The following is a 22,291-nucleotide window of genomic DNA, read 5'->3' as shown; positions in this document are numbered from 1 at the left end:
TGCATCGGTGCAGACTCGATGGGCCGAAGGGCCTCTTCTGCACTGTATTATTCTGTGGTTCTGTGAATTTATAAAACCCTCACTCAGAGTTGAACTAGCTGCATTGTATTTGCAGTGTAAATATTCTGCAACATTTGTTTTCCCAATTTCTTTACAGATGAAAATACTTCCATATTTCCTCAGAGCTTGCACTTACTTCCCAATTAGAGTGTACTTCACGTGGTAAATACTCGTCCTTGATGTATCTCAGGGTTTTTTCCCCAACAGTGTTTAAAAAATGCATTTTAAGTGCTCCTGTTTATACTCCATGTGGTGTATGAAAAAGAAAGCAGATGTGTTCCAGTGATATCAGCTAAGGGGATCCCCATGGAGCAGGTCTGCTTCCTAACATTGACTAAAAAGAGGAGAGTACACCAACAAGAGTCTGGTTTCAATTTTTTTTTTTTAAATTGCTGTGCTTTTCAGCACAATTTTAGTGAACAGAAAAGTGGTTTGCACGCAATGTGGAATTAGACAGCAATTTTAAGATGAGTATAGGAGAAGTCAGAGAGTTTACAGGAGGCCCAGAGAAAGATGATTTGTTGGGCTAATGGAGAAACTAAACGCTAAACCCATTGATACAGAGCAGCAATTGCAGGGGTTGTCCAATAACCAGAATTGAAAATCATAATGCATAATGTCTAGCTACCTGCATGCAAATAGGCATTGTATGCACACTTGGATTACTGGCCCTGATGCTGATATTTATCAAAGTAAATGAACAAATTCAACTGCACCTTCTACTATTAGAGAACAGCTGCAAGGAGAAATGGTTCTGTAATGCAAATTTAATATAAAACGTAGCTGGCAAATGTCAAGCATCGGGTTTGTAATGTGACTTGACCTAGCAACTATAGTGCTGTAAAGTGCATATCATTAGCCACCTCAGATTTAAACTTGCTGTCAGGGAAGTTAGATTAATTTGAAACAATTGTAAAAGATTTACATCACCAGTGATCCAGTTTTTTAAAAACTATTAGAAATAAACAAACATAAGAGACATCTGGTAGAAAGGTCATGAATTGGCCAGTCCTTCGCTTATTTGAACTCCTTATGCTGCAGCAAAAAAACATGAAAGCCTTTGTTCTTGCTGAAAATAATGAATCATGCTAAAACGTCACGAGAATTTGTTTCTCACTATTGTATTTCAAGTTTACCCCAAGGTTTCCTCTCAGGAGCCAGCTGCCTTTGGCATGTTTGTATTGTGCTGACAACATAAAAAGCAGACCTTTACTGACTATAAATCTAATCAAAGTATTTACTTTGTTATTCACCATCCAATCACAGTTGACAGAGCTGTTAGTAGCAGCTATTATTTCACAATAAAACATGTCCTACTCTAACACAGCTAGGTAAGGAATTAAAGGCTTTCAAGAAGTTACCCAAACTGAAGCTTTATCAACAGCTTTTAATAAGACCTAGAGAAACATATTAATTTCAAACTTTTTTAGCTCCTGTCCTGAACAATGGAGTAATCTGGCATTAGCAATGTATATGAAAGGCATAAAGTACATTCCCTTTGGTGATGAACAATAGGGACTTCAGTCAAAGATATTTATAACACTTCCCAAAAACTTCAAGTCCTGTTCCTTTGACAATGTTTTCTTCCAAGGGTACTACTACTACCACCACCGCCATTGACAAATAGAGAGGAAAGCCAATACATTTAAATAAAATAGGTGCCGTTGTTTTCCTGAGCCTAATTCTTTTTAATCTGAATTGTCCATGGACTTCCTTTCCAATTTAAACAGTGTAGCATTAAATGCCCTTTAATTAAAAAGGGGCACCATCATCCCAATGCTGGCGGGGGGGAGGGGGGGGGGGGGGGTGCAGATGCAGCACAAGGCAGCAAGTGATTAATGTCCTGAGCAGTTCCTGGTTGTTACATTATCAAAACTAACAAATGGATGAATCATTTGCATTTTCCCCAGAAATGTTTAATTTGAAGAGTTTAAACAAAGCACTCTCCACATACAATAGTAATTTTTATGGGAATGGCTCACATTTTCAAACAAAATAGAGCTACTGAGGAAAAGTGCAATCTGTTGTCATGCTGCCTACTCCAAGTGGGCAGTTTGTTCACCACAGAACAATACCCTTTTAAAGTAAAACACAATGTGCATGTCTTAACCTGCCAACATCTTGATACTTGAAACCTTAAACATAATAGCAAAAATACAAAGTACTGTGATCCTTTGGCAATCATTTGTGCTAACTGTGTAGTCAAACTAGGACATCTCAGCCAAAATATTTGCAGAAAAGCAAAATGAAATTTATTCTATTAATACTGTCATTTCTCAAACGTGTTCACATTAAAATGAAAGGAACACTGCAAGTTGTTTGGATTCATGGAGAATAGTTTGATCACAATTTAAAAAGATAGTCTTACGCGTACACGTGTGCAAAAGAATAATTTTATCAGCTGTTACATGCTGTTGAAAACTGCTGTAATTGGCGACAAAATACTAGCTGTGTTATTCTTAAACACAATACACTGATGGATCTGTTGCTATAAATAGGCTTAAACATAGGATTCAGCAGTCTAACTGCCTGTCAGGCTAAAACTAGCTCTTCTTTATTTAACCAGTACACTGGAACCTCCAGCATCCACCATAATAGTGGGGACCTCAATAATGCACAAAGAAAATCAGCAGACAAGAGAAATTTTGGTCCTATACAATGTCATCCTATCTGCTATAATATCATATGCAAAGCAATAATGCAAATAACACAAATAAAAAAATCAAGAAAGTGATGAAATACAATGCAAAATAAAGTGATCTCTTATGCAAGATGGTGTCTTTGAGTGTAGATAGCATGACTGGAATGTCAATCAAGTAGTTTTTTTTTAAAGTGCAGGTGAATACTGATCAAGAAAGATGAATAAAGATTAGAGAAAAATCGTCTCTAGGTGAAAGAAGCCAATTTAATCTTCTAACTGTTAATGCAGTATTTCAGTCAGAAAACTTTTTGTTTGTCTGTTGGGGTACTTATTGTTCAATAATTCACATCAATTGCAAAATAGTAAATTAAGAAAATTAAACAGGACACAATTTTCTTTTCTTAATAGTAGCACAAGGCACTACAGGTTGGACCTCCAAAATCCAGCTGTCCGAAAACCGGAATTGTCCGAAAACTAGACATTCTGACCTCTCCCACACTTCTGGAAGCTACCGGAGTGGATTTGCTCTGGTTTATGACTATGCAATTAGATGGAAAATGTCCAAGAGAATGTGCAATGATTGCCTAGCTCATGCCTCAAACCTTCCAAGAAATACTCCCTGGTAGCAAACAGGAGCAATAATCATGCTAGGTGCTTTAACAGCAGGTGATTTATGAAGCTTTTTGAAGGTGGTAACCTGTAAAATTAATCATATGTTTCTTTTGCTACTTTAAAAAAAAACCAGAATGGCATATGTTTTAAATGTTAAAATGCAGGTGCACGATGTGTATACTAGCTTTTCTTATTCTATTGTCCAATATCTGGGAAAATCCGAAATCCAGCATGGTCTCAGTCCCTAGGGTGCCGGACTTTGTAAGTCCGGCCTGTAGTGTGAAATGTAAAATGCCTAATTTTGAAAAAAACATTTGCTTAAAATGTTTGAGAACTATTTTGGTGTTTGGGGGGGGGGGGGGGGGGGGGCAAAAATGAGGGGAAAGAGGGACACCTCTCCCCCACCTTCTCCCAGTCAGGCAGGAGAGGGTTAACAATGAAAAAAAGGTAATGCGTCCTCAATCTGGAATCCTGAGTGTCCCGCCAACGGGAGGTGGGACACTTCAAAATTTACAATATGGGAGCCCGATTTAAATAATGTATGGTTGCTGCAAACTTTTCCCAGGGAATCAGGGAACCCGGCAGTCAAATGAGACTAGAGCTGCTGGCTCCACAAGGTTAAATACCTTTTACAGTGGGCCTTGGGAGTGCCCTGGGCCCTCAAAGAAGCCTTCAGCCTACATTCCACCAATTATGGCCTCTCTCCCCTGCCTGCCATGATCACCAACCTACCTCCTGCTCCCCCCCACCCCCCCCAAACTTCTGACTACGAACCGTTCCTCTTCCCAATTACCGTGGAGCGTCCCCATGGGTCCCCGGCTGCTGCCTCATGTCGCTGTTCTTTCCACCCAACAGTCAACCAGTTTGCCAATTTGGCTGGCTGCTGGGCAGTAAACAGAAGATGAAAAAAAATGATGGAGATCCGGTGTTAAATTCGGCAGAACATCCACATCCCAGCCTTTGTTCTTTGCCCATTTTCGGCCTCCCCCACACCCTCCCTGTAAATATCAGGGCCATTAAAATAGTGATTTATAGAACGTCTATAATCCAGCCACTGATTTAATTATTTTAAAACGTGTGCAGCTTCTAAATTATAGATCAGTATTTATGTAGACCCTTAAAAAGGAATAGTGTGACCTAAACTAATTGATTTACACTAAATCGCAAACATAATTCAGTACTCAATGGAGTGATGCAGCATGCATGCATGCAATGAGAAAACAAACAGTGCTGTGAAGAAGGCTTGCCTTGGGTCTCTGTCAAAGCATGCTCCCACAGCATCATCTCTTGCTCGCTTACTAAATTAGGTACCATATTAACATTGAACACAGGGATCAAAAACAAGCTCATTCATCAGCAGCAATGAGATAACAAGCTTTGGGCAGGCAAATCAGCTGCCCATGCTTGGTAATGCTGCCATGCACCCAAGGGATCAGGCCATATTTGTGTACAGAAGAACCCAGAAAATCTCTCTCGTGGGAGCATGACAACTAATAAAAGCTTACTGAAAATAAAATCAAAAAAGAAATTCGAGTACTTGTAAAGCTCTGACAAGTATTTGAAGAAAGACAATTATAAAGGTACTTTAATAGAATAAAAACATTTTAAAAGACCTTTTTTTTTTTAAATACATAGCATGGTTAGCACTGATTTTTAAAGACCAAGGGAAAGATTTTGGGTTGGGGCCCCGATGTCAGGATCAAATGGGAGTCCTGATCCCACACTGTGTCGGGAACAGTCACACAGCAGTGATTTGCCCTGAATTGGAAATTTTGGCCATTGGGCTTGCATGCCTTCCAATTATGGACAACAGGAGGGCTTTCAGAACTGGAGGGTCAATAGGAAGCACTCCAGCATGGAAGGAGCTGTGGCCTGCCATGGTAGGTAAGGGAGAGGGAGGGCACCTCGCAGCAACTTTTAACACTTTTGAATTTAAAAATGGCCATAGCTGCCAGGAACCCCTCCACAGGGCAGGCTGTGGCCAAGATTGTGAGGGGGGTGGAAGGGGGCCTCAAGGCCTGACAGCAGCTTTGGACCCTTGGTCTGCTGCCGGGAAGTTGCCTCCGGCAGCTGGCCTGTTTCCAACACCGCAGGAGGCCCAGGGCCAACTGGAAAATTCCAGTGGGCCTCTGATAATTGGCCTTAATTGGTCCGTTAGCTACCTTAATCGTCTCCCAACACTTGTGGGCAGGTACCCCTTCCGCCCCCATCCTGCCTCTGTGAACACAGTCCAGGGGTGGGATGGTGCCAGCAAACTGGCCAGTGGCATAAAATTATGCACCCTCCCACCTCCATACTCACCCCCCATCAGGATGAAAATTCAGCCCCAAAGACCCAGATTCACAATCTAGTCTGAGCTAATTTAGCAGACCTTTAGCAGTGAATAAGCTATTGTAAATGTTCCTAGGCTAGGGGAGGACATAGAGGGCAGTGTTCCTAAGCTGGACAGCAGGAATGGGGTTGAATGGGAAAACGGAAAAAAAGGTCGGTCAGAGATCTGATTCCTGACTTAGACTTTGGCCTCTCTTCAAACATTTTACAACATGGAATTACAGAGATCAAGATTCGACCGTGATAGCTTCAACAGATCATATTAAATAATGATATACGAGGAGTGGTCACATGCTCAAGGTAGAACAGTGATGATGCTCATGTAACTATGGCAATTTTAACCTAACCTACCCATCAGAAAACGTGAGAAAATGCTTTTAAAGCATGAGTTTACACTAGATCGGCAATTTTGATATAGGATAAATGAGAGCCCAAAAGACTATCTGTGCTCTCAAACAAAAGTAATTGGTGTGGAGAAATTGAGCAAGGTACCAATGTAAAATTGTCCACTTGGTAAAATTTAGTTACCTCAGAAATATTAAAATGTTTTGCACACAAAAATAACATTGTAACAGAAGTAAAATTTATAGCAGTTTTAGCTGTTTCAATGAACTCAAACTTCTTCAAAAAGATTTCTTGCCTAAATTTCTGTTATTTGTCTAATAAAGTTCTATCTGGATTTGCTTAGCATGTTCGGGTTTCCCAATACCAGTTAACAGATCCCATGACTCCAGTCACAAGATACATTATTTCCATGCTGCTGCATAAAATGAATTAATCTGTTCATCACAGTGTTGACACATCATCATCTAGTCTGATAGATTGGTCACCATAAACTCCCCCACTTTGGTCTATTCATTTTCAAGTACTGCAGATCCTGTTTAAAGTTGGTGTGCATCCTAGAATCGTGATCATTATGACACTAATTGAAGTCTGTCATTTCAAGTTAGTTGATTCATTACTGAAGACAAACTTGCAATCACAATGAGTATTACTACTTCATCAAAATTACTTGATTGTTAAAACAAGTTATAATATATGAACACAGCGTCAATAAATTTGAAATGCAATTACATTATAAAGCAAGCTAAGTTAGAAATGCTGTTGAGAAAATATTTTAATGCGTCTGCGCATTTACACTTCATACTTCAAGACTGCAGAAAAACTGACTGGATTACCAATAAAACATACTGATCCAGTAGCAAAACTAATGTTATGGCAATGGGTCAACACTTAACCCTATAAACCCAGGAAAACACCCGAATCCAATAAGCATACTTCATATATGATACATACTGTGTATAATTAATTGGACTATCAGTGGAAAGCACCCAAAGCTAAGCACTTCCCCAGAGATAGATCAAAACAAGCACAAGGAACTCTCAGAACATCCCAGAAATTATTACAGAACACCAGCGACATGATCAGGATAGCTGTTCAATGTCCCAGCCAAGGAGATCAATACAGTATCCTACATTTCACAAGATTCCACATTTAATAAGATTCTAATCTACTCCATCATTTTTTAAAAAAGTAGTCATCAGCTGAGGCTTCCCACTTTACCCTATGGAAAAGATGATTAAAATGGTCCAATACATGAGTTGCGGTTATATTATTGAACAAGTAATCTAGAGGCCAGGACTAATAATTCATGAAATGTGAGCTCAAATTCCACCATAGCAGTTTGAGAATTTGGATTATTAAATAAAAAGCTGGTATCAGTAAAGCAAAAGTGACTCTGAAGCTAGTTGATTTTGTTAAAAATCCAAGTGGTTCACCAATGTCCTTCAGGGAAGGAAAGCTTCTGTCCTTACCCAGTCTGGCCTATATGTGACTCCAGCATCACAGCAATGTGATTGACTCTTAACTTCCCACCAAAGTGGATTAACAATTCATTCATTTGTATCAAACTGCTAAAGGCAGCCCATCACCTCCTTCTCAGAGCTATTAGGGCAATAAATACCAGCCTTGTCAGCAATGCCCAAATCCCAAGAATGAATGAAGTATTATGGCAAATTCCATTTACATTTCTTCAAATTAAATCTTATTTACCACTTTATTTTAAGCTCTGATCATAGTTCATCTTAATTTTTTTTAAAAAGACTGGCAGATTGATCACTGCAATTCACTGTTTTATAGGGCAAAAATGTATGTGCTGCAAAGTGAAAATGTGACTTGAAAAGGAGGACACAAGAAACAAAATAGAACTGGTCACTGTTCATGCGTGAACTACAATCCCACTACAATGCGTGAACTTCCAACACTTTAGTATCTTGCTGGTGTACTGCACAAAACATTACTTAAAAGATTCACATCACAGCTGCTACTGCTGGGCGTAAACTGCTCAGCAAGTTACAACAGTTCACATATTTGAAGAATAAGCAGTTTGACTGCATAAATTATTTATATCATTACTTCAAGGCCTATTTTGCTTTCAGGTGAAATGCAGAGTAACTATTATCACTGTAAATTTAGGACAAAATAATGAGCACTTCCTCAGATCCAGTTAGCCTGATCACAGCTAGTTATCAATGCAGCTTATGACAAAATTAATATATTTGACAAATACAGATTAATGGAGGCTGGGAGAGAACTTCAAAGCTGTAATTTAATCATTGAGCTCTAATATCAAACTGCTAAAATAAAGCTCAACTGGCTTTATGTCTGAACTAACTAAACTACAAAAAGATAATTACAGAGACTTATGTCTTGTTTCCATTGACTTACTCCTCAAATATTCTGAGGTTGTACACTTGGAAGGAAACTACACATATTAATCCTACAGTTCCAGACACACCAACACAAATATTTACAAAAAAACAGATAAATTAAGATACTAAGAATGTAACCTCCTTTATCAAATTTTCACAAAGAGAATGGGATGCATAAATACTGCATCAGTTACAATATGGAAAGCATTTGGGACCATGTTAATAATGTCAACTCCAGCATTACATCAACAAAATAAGATCCCATATAGGACTAGGCAAGAACACAAAATGCAGATGATCACTTTTTCCTCACCTCCTGTCCCGAAGGTGTTAATTTAGGCATCCGTATGGTTCCATTGGTGCAGACAGCTCTTCAATACCTCACCTAAAGTCAATGTTCGTGCACAAACCTGTGCAGTGAGTTTGGCAAACCATCTAACTTTCAGGAGCATCACAGCTAAATCTAATCATATCCTTAAATGTAACACACATTTTCCCACACAGGTAGGTCACTGAATGGCAATCAGGAGCAGTCAGACCTGGGTGATTTACTCTTTGTCCAGGCATGCTCAGAGATTATCACATGCAAATAATATGGAGATTTTAAAACACTGAAGTGTTTTCAGATACTTTCCAGCTTTTGTTCCATTAAATATCACCAAGATTAATAAGCCATTAAAGCAGCATTTCAATTTTTCATCAAATTACAAAAGCAAGGCTGTATTTTTTCCATATGCCCATGAAGCAAATTAATGTGGGAACACAAGTAGAATTTCAGCTTTACAACTAGTACAGACTTGTAACTCATTCATATTCCAGTCACATTGTAAGTCATTACTTACCCATCTCCTTGGAAGCATGGCTATCGCTGGCTAGTTCACCCATTTTCACTAGCGCCTCAAAATAGCCTTTTGCTGCATAGGTCACACCTGGAACATTGAGATTTCAGAAACTATGTTTGTAGATCAGAGCCTTAAAATGCTAGTGTACTTTAGAGCTATTTAGTTTCTGTGCTTAAAACATTTAACACCAAGTGACCACTGTGATTTAGCATACATTGTCAATACGATTTCAAATTTCGATATTTCTACATTTTAAAGAGCAATTCAGGAATACAAAATTTAATTTTGGTAGTCTTCAAAATAAGAGGAAAGCTTATGCAACATTTCAGTGAAATTTTTAGGTTCTACCATAGTTAAACTGGGAAATTACAGCATTTAAAGCAAAGCAACCAGTGGTAGAAACTATATTTCTAAACAATTTTGATACAGGTTTTATGAATTATTGATGGGATATATATTGATCAGAGGATAGTAGTTCAAATAAAATTAAAGCAAAGCAAGTTATACATCAGCATACTCACCAACATCTACCAAACAATCAAATGTACAAGCTATAAAACACTGCTTATATTTAAGATATTTGTAACAAAACAAGCATGGCTGATCAAATTGTCTTTCATTATACTTTATGTAAATGTATGACTGTAGAGGAGATAATGCGAAATAGAACTATACAATTTGGAGTACCTGATGGACTTCAATTAAATCATTTACATTTATTGTTTTTGAAGTTAGATTTTTTTTTTAAATTACTCCTGCATAATATTTACTGAACTTTTTAGAAAACACAAAACTATCATAGTGAAATGAATCTGAATTTGTAATTAACAAGAGTTTAGACATCCAACCCTAGCAAATTTTCCATTTATCACTGTCAATTTCACATTCCCCTTCATCTCAGCAAGATTAATTGCAGTCAATTTCAGCAAATGACAATTTCTTTGTAACAATATTGAAAATAAATCCAATTACCTAACGCAAATAAAATAAAGCTGAAATAGATTTTGAAGCGTATATTCCTAAGATTCCATTTCACTCACAATAGATTCATTGCAGGCATCAGCTTTCAATTCACTGAAGCCTTATTCTGGAAAAAGTCTTTTTCCAATCTGGTGCATTTTCTTTTTCTATTTGAGCGGCTTGTTCAATAAAAATGGGTGCTAAACTCTGAAATATACCCCAGAAGAACTCATTGAAGGTGACAGAACAGGTTGAGAGCGCCATTTGTAGAGCAAAAAAATTGGCCGCGTGGTTGATAGCTCTAGACTGCAGGAAGATATCAATGGACCGGTCAGGTGGACAGAAAAGTGGCAAATGGAATTTAACCCAGAGAATTGTGAGGTGATGCATTTGGGGAAGTTAAACAAGGCAAAGGAATACGCAATAAATGGGAGGATATTGAGAGGTGTAGAGGAAGTGAGGTACCTTGGAGTGTATGTCCACAGATACCTGAAAGTAGCAAGACGATAAGGTGGTTAAGAAGGCATATGTAATCCTTTCCTTTATTAACCGATGCATAGAATATAAGAGTAGGGAGGTTATGCTGGAACTATATAAAAAACATTGATTAGGCTACAACTTCAGTACTGTGTGCAGTTCTGGTCGCCTCATTACAGAAAGGCTGTAATTGCACCAGAGAGGGTACAGAGGAGATTTACAAGATGTTGCCAGTAAAGGCCTGCTACCCGACCCGAACCAGACGACGTGTCGGGGTCGGGTCAGGTCAGGTCGCACTTCCGGGTCCGGCTTCAGGCTCGGGTCGGGCCAGGTCAGACATGCTCTATCACAGGTGAGTGGCTCCACGGTTAATTTAATTTTTGGACTAGAAAGGTGGTTTTGTTAGTTATTTTAAGCTTGTGCAGATCAGCAAGAAAGTGAAAAATGGAAGGTAAGTTAACTAATGGTCAGGCCGGGCATGGGAAAAAAACAGAAGGACTCGGGCCGGGTCAGGCTCGGGTCGGATATTGTTCTGTTGGGCTCGGGTCAGGTTTTTTTTTTTGCAGACCCGGGCAGGCCTTTAGTGTTCAGGACTAAAAAATTACAGCTATGAGAAAGATTGGATAGGCTGGGGTTGTTTTTCTTGGAACAGAGGAGACTGAAGGGAGATTTGATTGAGATGTACAAAAGTGAGAGGGGTATGGATAGAGTGGATGGGAAGAGCCTATTTATGTTGGAGAGGTCAGGGACTAGAGGGCAGAGATTTAAAGTGATTGGTAGAAGGCTTAGAGGGGAGATAAGGATTTTTTTTTCTCCTAGAGGGTGGTGGGGTTTGGAACTCTTTGCCTGAAAGAGTGGTAGAAAACCTCATCACATTTAGAAGGTGCCTGGATGTGCACTTGAATGGTTCCAGGGATGAGGAGCTTCAGTTACGTGGATAGACTGGAGAAGTTGGGCACAGCAATTATAAACATAGATCTGTAAAATTCATGTACCAGGGTCTGCCCTCTTACCTAGAGGTATTTTCAGAGACACAAGCTATTCAATCACTAAAAAGCAAAAAAAAAAAAATGCAGATGTTGGAAAACTGAAATAAACAGAAAATGCTAGAAACACTGGAGGTTAGACAGCATCTGTGGAGATAGGAAGGTTAATGTTTCATGTCTACATGACCCTTCACTGGAACCACTGTTCTGATGAATGGTCATAGACCTGAAATGTTAGCTTTACCTTACTCAGTTATCAATTTATTTTACTTTTTGCTGGAGTTTCAGCAAATTGCCAACAGCTGCCATATGCCCAAGGTCAATGGTTATTTATAGTGGTTTGTGTACAAATGTAAGAAAAACAAATCTAAAAGGGGTTTTTGACTTGATGTTCAAGAAGACTCTCAACCAAATTAAAAACATTAAGGACAAAACATACTGAAGTAATGGTATCACTTTTGTTGGCCTTTATAGCGTGTGTTTTAAGATAATTCAAAGCCAAAGTTCTCTTTCACAATACATATCCCAGTCTAATAACAATTTTGCATCCTGCCACTTTCTTTAAAGATGACATCTTTTTCAATAAAGAAAATGATTTCAAGCAAATCACAACCAGTTATCGAAGACCACTAAAAGAAAAATATCAAATTTAAAACAGATTTCCAAATATTTGTATCATGCGGAGATTTTATATGCTCCATTATAGCTGTATGATAGAGGGAAAGGAATTTACTCATTTCCATGTGACTTATAACATTCATCTTATGGAACCACAACTCTTATGTGGTTTTACAAGTCAGTCGCAAGGCAACTAATGTTAACAAATTAAGCCAAACATATCTTTTCAGTTACTGTGGAAACTATTTCTCCAAACAGATTTGCATAAAGTTAAGAGATCAGAAGAAATTAATTAGCTGCATAGCTCCACATTTTTGAAAATTCAGTACAGTACAATTATAATTAAAATTATTCCAGATCACTCATACTATGAATATGAACATTTTAACACATTATGCTGCTTAACTAAAAAGGGAAGGCCACACTCAATTTAATTCCAAAGTGTGGACTTCCCTTCCTTGTTGCTCATTTCCACAAAATCTCCTTCAGTCTGGAGAGTAGTTTAGTCAAGACCATGGCCTTCACTACTCTGATTGGCTGACAAGGCTCTTCCAGAGAGGAAAGACAGAACTACTTGTGTCTACTTTCACACCATGACAAGATTAAAAGCTTTATTAGTGCAAGATGTTTCTTAATTTCAAAGAAAACTTGTTGAAAACATTATAAATAAGGCTGAAAGACCCTAAAATTAGGCATCCCTAGGATCTGAACCAAACTCAGTGAGCAGTATTACCACTGCACTACCTGGAGATCATATTCAGAATCTGCTTTTCAAATAACTCAGGAACTACTTAGGTTGCTTTGTGGCACAAAAGTAATTTACAGTAATCTCTACAGCACCAATTTACTTAGTCACACTTTAAAGTTTACACAACAACAACGAAAGTATTCATTATAATGAAGAGTCATATAAACAAAAATTCAGGGCTCGAATTTAATGCTAGCTGACTAACATAGTATTAAGGAGCCTTTACATATGGTCAAGTCAGCCTCAATTACCAGCAGAATTTTGCCAGTAAGGGTTAAAAAAAAAACTCACAACTTAGTATGTCAGCATTTAATCTCCATTACTGTAGTGGCTTTCTCAAAAAAAAGTTCAATCAATCTCAGGAATGGAATGAGGTGGTGGAACAATAATAAAATGCAGCTTCCGTACATGCACGAATATACCTTGATTCATTGCACATACGGTATGTATTTCTCACCTGTTCTAGCTTTCTTGATCCAGATTTTCTCTGCACCCATGTGGCCTGAAGTAATGTTCCAACAAGGTTTGAGAAAAAACAGTAACAGTAAAAAAAAAACAAAATTCAGGATGGTGTTCCCAGCAGAACTAGTGATAGCTACAACCACTAGTAAATATTTACCATGGAAAGCCACTTTGCTTTATTGATGTTGTTTCAGTTTGGATTCCAGAAGATCGGCATCCATGAATCAGTTCCCGCTTCCCTTAATCTAATGCAAACCTGCAGACTCTCAAAACATTGGATTTACCTGTCTGCCTCTAGGAGCAGGATTTCAAAGCATCAATACCAGAAGCTTGCTCACTGAATCCAAATTAAAACAATGGAAATATAAAAGCAGCTCAAGAAAGATTTAGATACGAGCCCCGAGATTAGATTACAATATTTTCTGAATTAAAATCTGAGAATTAGTGTTTTGGTGACCTCCCACAAGTGACAATGGAAATTTCAATTTAACTAGCATTTGGAATTTTTACTAGCAAATGTGCTACCACAATATCAGGTCAAACACTGAATCAAGTCAAAAAGGGCACACTGCTTTCAATTTTACAATATTTACCATTAAAATAGAAAAAAATACAGGTGAGCAATAGTATTTCACTAGAGTTTTGACAAATGCTTTTTAGCTGACTGTATATGCTATTATTTTAGTTGCTAACAGTAGGGTTTTGGAAATTACACACAGCCACCAATTTGCTTGTCTATTTAAAATTTTCAATTTAGTTTGTGCAAACAGATGTTTTGCATCAATCCAAATACTAATACAAATATACACTATTTCACCTTTATATACACCTTTAGACTTTCATTTTTTTCACCAGCTAAGAAATGCATCAATAAATTAATGGGGCTGCAACAAGAGTTGTGGGAAATTGTTGCCACTGCACTTTCAGGAAGTGCATTCCAGATGATAACAGCTCTCTACAGAAAACAATTTTTCCTCATCTTCTCTCTGGTCCTTTTGCCATGTCTCCATTTGAACCAAGATTGAATACAGATGTTGAATCTTTACTACAATGTAAAGTTGCAATTTTTTTTAAACCCCACTTAATAGTGCTTCATTAGTACTATACTCAATGACTACTTTCTATAGAGGATCTGTATGGCATTATGCAAAGTTCAGAAATAGACTATTAAAAAAACTAATGTAAACTGGGACGATGGGGTTATCTTATGAGAAATGGTTGAATAGGTTGGGCCTACACCCGGTGGCATTTAGGAGAATGAGAAATGATCTTATTGAAACATATAAGGTCCTGAGTGGATCTGACAGGGTGGATGCTGGAAGGATGTTTCCACTTATGGGCTAGACTAGAACTAGGGGACACCTTTTAAAAATAAGGGGTCTCCCATTTAAGATGGAGATGAGGAGAAATTTTTTCTCTCAGAGGCTTGTTAGTCTGTAGAATTTGCTTCATTAGAGAGCAGTAGAGGCTGAGTCACTGAATATATTCAAGGCTGAATTTAGATAGATTTTTGATAGACAAGGGAGTCAGGTGTTATGGGGGACAGACAGGAAAGTGGAGTCGAGGCCACATTCAGATTAGCCATGATTTATCAAATGGCACAGCAGGCTCGAAACCATTCTGAGCCCCATTTTCACTCATCAAATTTGCAATAATCTGCTTATCCGCTCCATCCCATTTTCACCTACCTTTTCAGAGTGTCATTTTTTTAAAAAAACAAGGAGGTATTATTGGCGAAACACCAACACAAGCAAAAAGACTCACATACACTTAAGTCAATAATTGTTAGAATGAGCACACACAGGAAACTTGCAGACTACAAGGGAGCAACCCCTAACCATTTTTTTTTAATATATAGAAACCTACCCTACCTAGTGCAAATATTTTAGTAGGCAAAAAAAAAAGTTGTTTAATATGACTCAGCATCACTCATCCAAATCCAGATGTGAAAGATAAAGTGGACCATATTGCTTTATGTGTCCCCTTCCATATAGACTTTTCCCCATCCTGCACTGCTAAAGGCATGCACTCTAAATTTCTACAAGTATATTTTCCGAAACTCTACTGCTCACAGAAACTAATAGAAAATGGAATTTATTTGGCTCTGGCATGCCACTAAAGCAATTTTACTAGCATGTCAAAGTTGCATTCCAGGCAGTAGAATCTATCCCTGTGTTAAAATAACCTTCTCGTAGGCACCACAACTTACACGTATCCAGTGCAATGCCTGGCTACAATTTTCATGCAACTTTCTTCCTTTATTGTGCAATGTTATTTGGCAGACAAACATCCAACTAATGAAAATGATTTCAGTTACAGTAATTAAGACAGTTGTTAAATCCACTGTGGTTTCAGGATTAAAATACCAGCAGTGGCTACTACTATTCAAATCCTCCACCAAGTTTCATCAGTTCTGAATAGGACTGCTAGTCCTACACATTGACGGGACACACTGTGTAAGCAAAGTGCCACAGTTTGTGGAGAAAAGGGACACTTCTGCCTCACCCCACAGCTACTGTCTGAGTAAAAAATTAATTAGGATGAGAAGCTGTGGAGGAATCAGTGACCAGTCACCCAACCAGCTACAGGAGAATGCATGGAGATGAGCAAACATACTTACACAGGCAAAAACAAACAAGGACAAAGCATATGCACACATTAATAATATAAATGGATATTAAAAAATAAAATCAGGTTATAAAGCACAATAAATATCTAAATGGACAAATAACTTACTGGAAAGTGTCTTTTCGTAAGACTTTCCCATAGCGAGGAAGTTTCTCAAGCTGGGGTTGAACTGGTCCATAATGGTCTACAAAAATAAAATGATGGAATTTTTTCCAAAGGAAGTGCACTGCATACAACATATTTACTTCTATCTCTAAATATTTTTCATATAATACACATTTATGGTTTGAATGTACTTGAAATGTATAATAAATTATGCAAAAAAAATCACTTTTGGAGTTAATCTCTGCAAACTTTTTCATATAAAACATACACTCGGTCCATTTAACAATGGCAAATGTGTGAAGAGCTACCTTGTGTCATGTGATTTCTCTCATTACAAAGGACATAATTATACAAACAGCATTTAATATCATAAAACAATCAATATAACTTAATAGCATATAAAGAACGATATTGGAGCATGTGCAGTGCTCCTGCAGCGTTCCTTTATTGTTCAGCCATCCTCCAATGGTATTTGGTGCATGAACACTGGATTATGGTATGAAAATGGAGTCAATTTTCTATAATTGATTTCTGGTAGGAATTGAAAATTGCAACCAGAGAAGTGCAATCATACCAATAATAGGTTCTGATTGTAAAACTCAACCTGCAACAGATCCATAAGCTGATGTTGATCACTGGGTTCTTTAAAGAGTGATGGTATTCATACAACAGGGTAACTGCCTCCTCAGTAGAATAGCAGTGATGTGGGACGACCAATTCCAATGAGCTTGTCAGAAGTCACTGCAGTCTGGTTCAATTTAAAACAGTTGGGGTCTTTTCCTTTTTACCTTGGAGGTATTTTCATTGCTGTTAGTTATAACCATTACTGTCAGGTTAGATGCAGTAGTTCAATAATTTGCAAAATTGATAAGGAATACTAGTTATTTCTCAACTACTTTAATCTGAATTCAAACAGGTTCTAAATAACATTTATAATAATGATTGTGGCAACTTTGGGAGGGCATATGGCATGGGGAGGTTTCAGACATTAGAACCACAGATTTGATACAGAAATAGGTCTTTTATTTAAAAGAAGCTGATCTTGTGTTGGCTGACAAAGTGATGACTGGAAGTTGATAATGTCACACTATTTGTCCGAGTTTTGTGCACCTTTTATATCGAGTTCTAACCACAGTTACAATGGACTACACAATTTTATAACTAAGAACTTTGAAGTATAATTCGAACAACTGTCTAAAGATAGTTATCAAATTCAAACCAGATTATCAGTGTTGTTCATTCTATTTTTTTTGCCCGCATTACGGTCCAGTATCTCTGCAATGAGTTACCCCGTTTCATAATGATCAAGATACTTCCTTTTCAATACATAGCTATGAAAAAGGTATGTACACAAACAAGTAGTGTCAAATATTTGTTTGAAATCCACCCATCTTAGTTTCAGGGTGTGAAAGAGAGTATTGCATATCTGAGACATTTATCTTATTATAAAAGGCACATTACTCCCTTCCCTGTCCAATTTTCTTTCTTGCCAGAACTCCTACCTGCTTCCTCTAGCTACCACAGAGAAGCAGATGGTCTTACTCAGCATTTGCCCACCACATCATGGCCAAGATTGAAAACTCAGTGCTAAACAGTACATCAGACTTTTGGATCACCATTCCAAGGTAAATCATGTTAGTGTTCAAATATGCTGCACACAGCCCCAGGCAAATTTTGTGCAGTTATTATAATTTAAATTTGATCAGTAATAACTTCATGTAGATTAATGCTAATCAACCTGGCCGACTACTTAAACATACTGCAAGGTCAGTTACTTACAATGGGACTGTAGGGACAGAGTAAAAGGAAATTGTGCTCGCAAGTCCCCACATAATGAACACCAGATCTCCATCAAACTGTGGAGGGCAATAGTGAGCATATGTGAAATGTTTTCCTGGAGGGAAGGGAAGGAAAGCTAAAACTATACCAATCTGCGTTACCTCGGACAGCTGGTTATAGTGCACCTAGAAGGTCAGCTGCCTGTCCTCTGGGGCAGGACATGATTTGGCGGTTCTGCTTCCTACTATTTGGTTGTGATCAAGGTTGTCTGATGGGTTAGCAATGGATAGCTGCTCTTGTATCTATGTCATTATGCAAACCTTGCATTACAAATTTAGCAATCAACTGATGGGAGGGTAAAGCCAACCAACAGTCAGCACACAGTAACTACAACAAACAATTCAACGTTTCTGAAGTCACCCAGTATGAATCATGCACAAGTTAACTATGCTCCACTATGAATCCTTGCCAATTATTTCAGAGAGCTTCAACCTCCTTGTTCACACTTGAAGGAAAGTGCTGATTTAATGACTCACTACACTGAATAAAAAATATTCAGTGTTCAATGTGTGTGCACGTCAATTTATTGGCACCTAAAGGACACACTCAATCTGGCTTCACTCTACTCCCTGCTGCTGATTAGTAAATTGTATTAACTTAAGAAACAAACATAATATAAAAGCAAAATACTGCAGATGCTAGAAATCTGAAATAAAAACAAAGTGCTGGAAATACTCAGAAGGTCAGGCAGCATCTGTGGGGAGAGAGAAGCAGAGTTAACATTTCCGGTCTGTGACCTTTCATCAGAACTGTTGACAAAGAAAGCATTGATTTGTGGCGAAGAAATGGCAAAAAACAATGGGAAAAGTAAGCAAGAAAAAGAATTGCCAGAAAAGGGATGGCAAAGGTAGGTCTACCTTTTAAACCAATATACTTAATTGCCGTTTTTTTTTAAATTCAGAGAACTTCCTAAAATTGCCCCTGCTCACACTCAAGTGGTATGTGCATTCTCTTGCTGCCATCGTATTTTTATTCAAAATGTTCTACTGCTTTACAACACTACCAAAAGTACCTAGTGGACTCCAGGTTTGGAAAGAATATTATTCTGCATCTGCTAAAGGACTAAACTGCTTAAAAAGTAACTCGCTGAGATACAACATCAGGTCTTAGGATGGAAATGAGTTTATCAACATTGATCCAAGTGTAGCCCATTTTACTTACTAGGATACATCCTAACCACAACAAAGCAGGCAATTAATACATAACTAAAGAATCTTTGGACTTCTCTATCCCAGAGGGCAGTGGAAGCTCAGTCATTGGAGTATGTTAAAAGCAGAGATTGACAGATTTCTAAATACAAATGCAATAAGGGATATGAGGATAAGGGGAAAAGGCACTGAAGTGGATGATCAGCCATGATCATATTGAATGGTGGGGCAGGCTCAATGGGCTGAATGGCCTACTCCTGCTCCTATGTTCCTAACTATTATTCTTCACTATTTGGTCCGAGCAATACTGCCTTTCCCTGTACTACCACAAGCAGGGCCATGGAAGATGAGTCAAGTGTAAGGTAACCATTTCTTATCTAAATTCATATTAAATATGACAAGCATGTGCTTTCATGGAAGAGAGGTGTTGCAACACACATCAAACCAGATGCCACAAAACAGTTATCCCGATGCCAGCTCTTGATTTGCATAGTGCCACCTGTGGTATGTCAGGACACCCATCTAAAGTGGTATGGACAAAAAAAAACAGCGAAACAACACACCCAATATGCTGGGAAGGAGAATTTAAAAATTGCCTTTAGTGAATCTCAAAACTACTACACTTCAATAGTAATAGGAGGAAAATACTTCATCTCTGATGGTCCAGTTTTCTCCCTTTAAATTGGTGGCTTAAAGAGATAAGCTTTATTTGAAATGTTATGCCCTTGACATTATAATATCCTCAATGAAATAAGATCTCAATACCATCACCAGTTTAGTTGCTCACAGTCATGATTACTCATCCATCATTTCAGTGCTGCTGTGGCTCTGGCTGCTGCCCACCCACTGCACAACAGCAATAAGGGCATCAACTGGCTTCTTCCTGAGAACTTGGACCTACAGTGGAATTTAAGCCTGAAATCATTACAGCACAAACAGCACAAAGTTCCATGATTTTCTTTCATTCATTGTTATGAAAATGGTGACAACTTTGAATTCCTTGTAACAAGTTAACCCAGCAGCAATCTGATAATGTGCAATCCAAGTTTCTGTTACACAGCTGACATTTGTGATGCCAGCATTGCTGCATCACTTTATAATGTCAGGTTAATCAGAAAGCTCAAAAGCAGGTTCAACAGTCAGGGAACTGCATCACACAAGATGTGAAATAAGATCCTAGGCTGAAGAGTGCAGAAACCACCCACTGCAATGTGACAGAATAAAGTCTCAAAACCAGAACACCACAGATTTTCATTGCAATAAACATCTCTTTTATCCAAATGCTGCTACTGTTGCATTCTCACACCATGTACTTTGAATAGAAACAAAGTATGTAATAGGGTGGGGAGGGTGGCAGCAGTTTAATTTATTTGGCAATCTTGCAAGATTCCCTTAAGGCAACCCTCAGAGACCATACACCATCTTCAGGACAAAGTGAATGCCTGCCTGCTGGTAATTAAACTAACTCAAAAGATCAAGCTTGCAGATATACAGTGTTAGATATATTGATCTTACTCTTAACTATAAGCAGTTGATAAAAAGTGGACTACAACTGTATAAAGTACAAAGGATTATAAGTTATAAGATTCCAAACCAGCTGGAAAATATTAGTAGCTATTTGCTATTTCAATGGGCTGATTGCAATAATTTATTCCTCAGTAATGGACCATATCTTTTAACAAACATTTCACTCTGTAAAATTGATGTTTATTAAAAAAAAACATAAAATACCACACACGCACATATTCTGGATCATAACACAAATTGTGCAAAAACAGAAGGCAGAATACTCTTACACTAACTGCATACTGATTCAAGAGCATAGTTTTTGAAAGGATTTAGAATTCCCCAGGTCCTTCCCTTGTAAATGAGCTACTACAGACTAATTAAAAATGCAAACTCTATTACTATCTTTGGAAAGGAGTGAACAACTATGCACACAAAAAGCATGGGAACCTTACTTTTGAAGAAATATAAATTCATTTGAAATTCAACATCCCAAAGAACACAAAAGGTATTTGAGATCTCATGGTATCACGTGGTGATTAACAAAAGATATAAGACATATATAGGATTTATAGGCAGTATCACAGTTTAGAGCTATGAGAAGCAAACTGCCCAAGTTTTGCTTTCGTAGCTCATGACATCAGCTGGATTCCACGCCTAGATTACTGCCTCGGAATTCACCCCCACCCATCCAGGATCGCCCATTCCTTCATTGTCAAAGCTTGTACTCCATTAATTCTCTAAAGAACATTTTAACTAAACACTTGTAATTTTGGAAGTCCACCAAAAGTTTAAACATACTTAATCTTGCTCAACTGTACATGTTTTGTTTTTAAATTCCATAATAAGGCACGTTTCGTTTCCATTTATCTCTCATTCAAGTAGGATTAGCAGGAGTCCTACTTTGGAAAAAGCCAGCTGGAAACCTCTAAAAAATAGATGTAAAATACTTCAAAACGTAATGATTTTTTAAAAAAACTATAGAGAGAAGTCTGCATTAGGATGTGGAAGCTTAATAATCCCGATCAGAAGTCAAAGGATAGTCAACAAAAAGTCTCAACAGAAAGGTTGGACACTGGGATTTTCAGAAAGGGGAAGAAAAGTTACCAATTATAATGAATTATATATATTATAAATTTTAGAAATAGGTGACCCGTCTGAAGCTGGTGCCAACACTCACTCACCTTGTAGACATTCTCAGTCATGCGGTGCACTTCATCCGTACGAGACATGGTCGCTGAATCTCTCCTCAGTCAGCACCAAGCAACTTGCAAAATGTAATCTGAAAGTTACTCCACAGCGCGAATAAAAAGCCTCTCTCGCCCCCTGAAACTTTTTTTCACACTTTCTCTCTCTCTCTTTGACAGTAATTTCCAATCCACCCACACAACAAAAAAAAATCTCGGGTTCCTCTTCACGCAGCCGCCAACTCCAACTTCACCGCCAGCGAGCGCCCCGTCGCCTAGAAACCCGTGTGGAGTCCTCCCGCTGACAACCTAACCTGACAGCTGGGAGGACTCCTCGCTTCCGCCTCCTGCCATTGGCTGGGCTCGCGGAACCCCGCGCGCCCATTGGCTAACCCCCAATGCTGGTAGGTTGCGTCCGCACAGCGTTGAC

The 22,291-nt window shown here is 38.2% G+C and overlaps 1 protein-coding gene across 3 annotated transcripts in view; it reads right to left on the bottom strand.

Annotated features, from left to right (window-relative positions):
• The window catches only part of LOC137384401 (BAR/IMD domain-containing adapter protein 2-like), an 89,712-nt gene extending 67,535 nt beyond the window's left edge, over positions 1-22,177 (bottom strand). For 2 of the 3 annotated variants that reach the window (XM_068058407.1, XM_068058409.1), the window contains exons 1-4: positions 21,859-22,177; positions 16,185-16,260; positions 13,444-13,488; positions 9,198-9,284 (exon numbers count right to left, since the gene is read on the bottom strand). In XM_068058407.1, coding sequence (XP_067914508.1) covers positions 9,198-9,284; positions 13,444-13,488; positions 16,185-16,260; positions 21,859-21,906 — 256 coding nt within the window. In that variant the 5' untranslated portion in view covers positions 21,907-22,177. The remainder of the gene's footprint in view (positions 1-9,197; positions 9,285-13,443; positions 13,489-16,184; positions 16,261-21,858) is intronic. The other variant, XM_068058410.1, reaches the window with a different exon arrangement.
• Between the last annotated feature and the right edge of the window lie 114 nt (positions 22,178-22,291).

Source organism: Heterodontus francisci, chromosome 26 (genome assembly GCF_036365525.1).
Source record: "Heterodontus francisci isolate sHetFra1 chromosome 26, sHetFra1.hap1, whole genome shotgun sequence".
Lineage (NCBI taxonomy): Eukaryota > Metazoa > Chordata > Chondrichthyes > Heterodontiformes > Heterodontidae > Heterodontus > Heterodontus francisci.
Note: the sequence above shows the minus strand (reverse complement) of the source record. Positions and strands in the feature narration are given on the sequence as shown.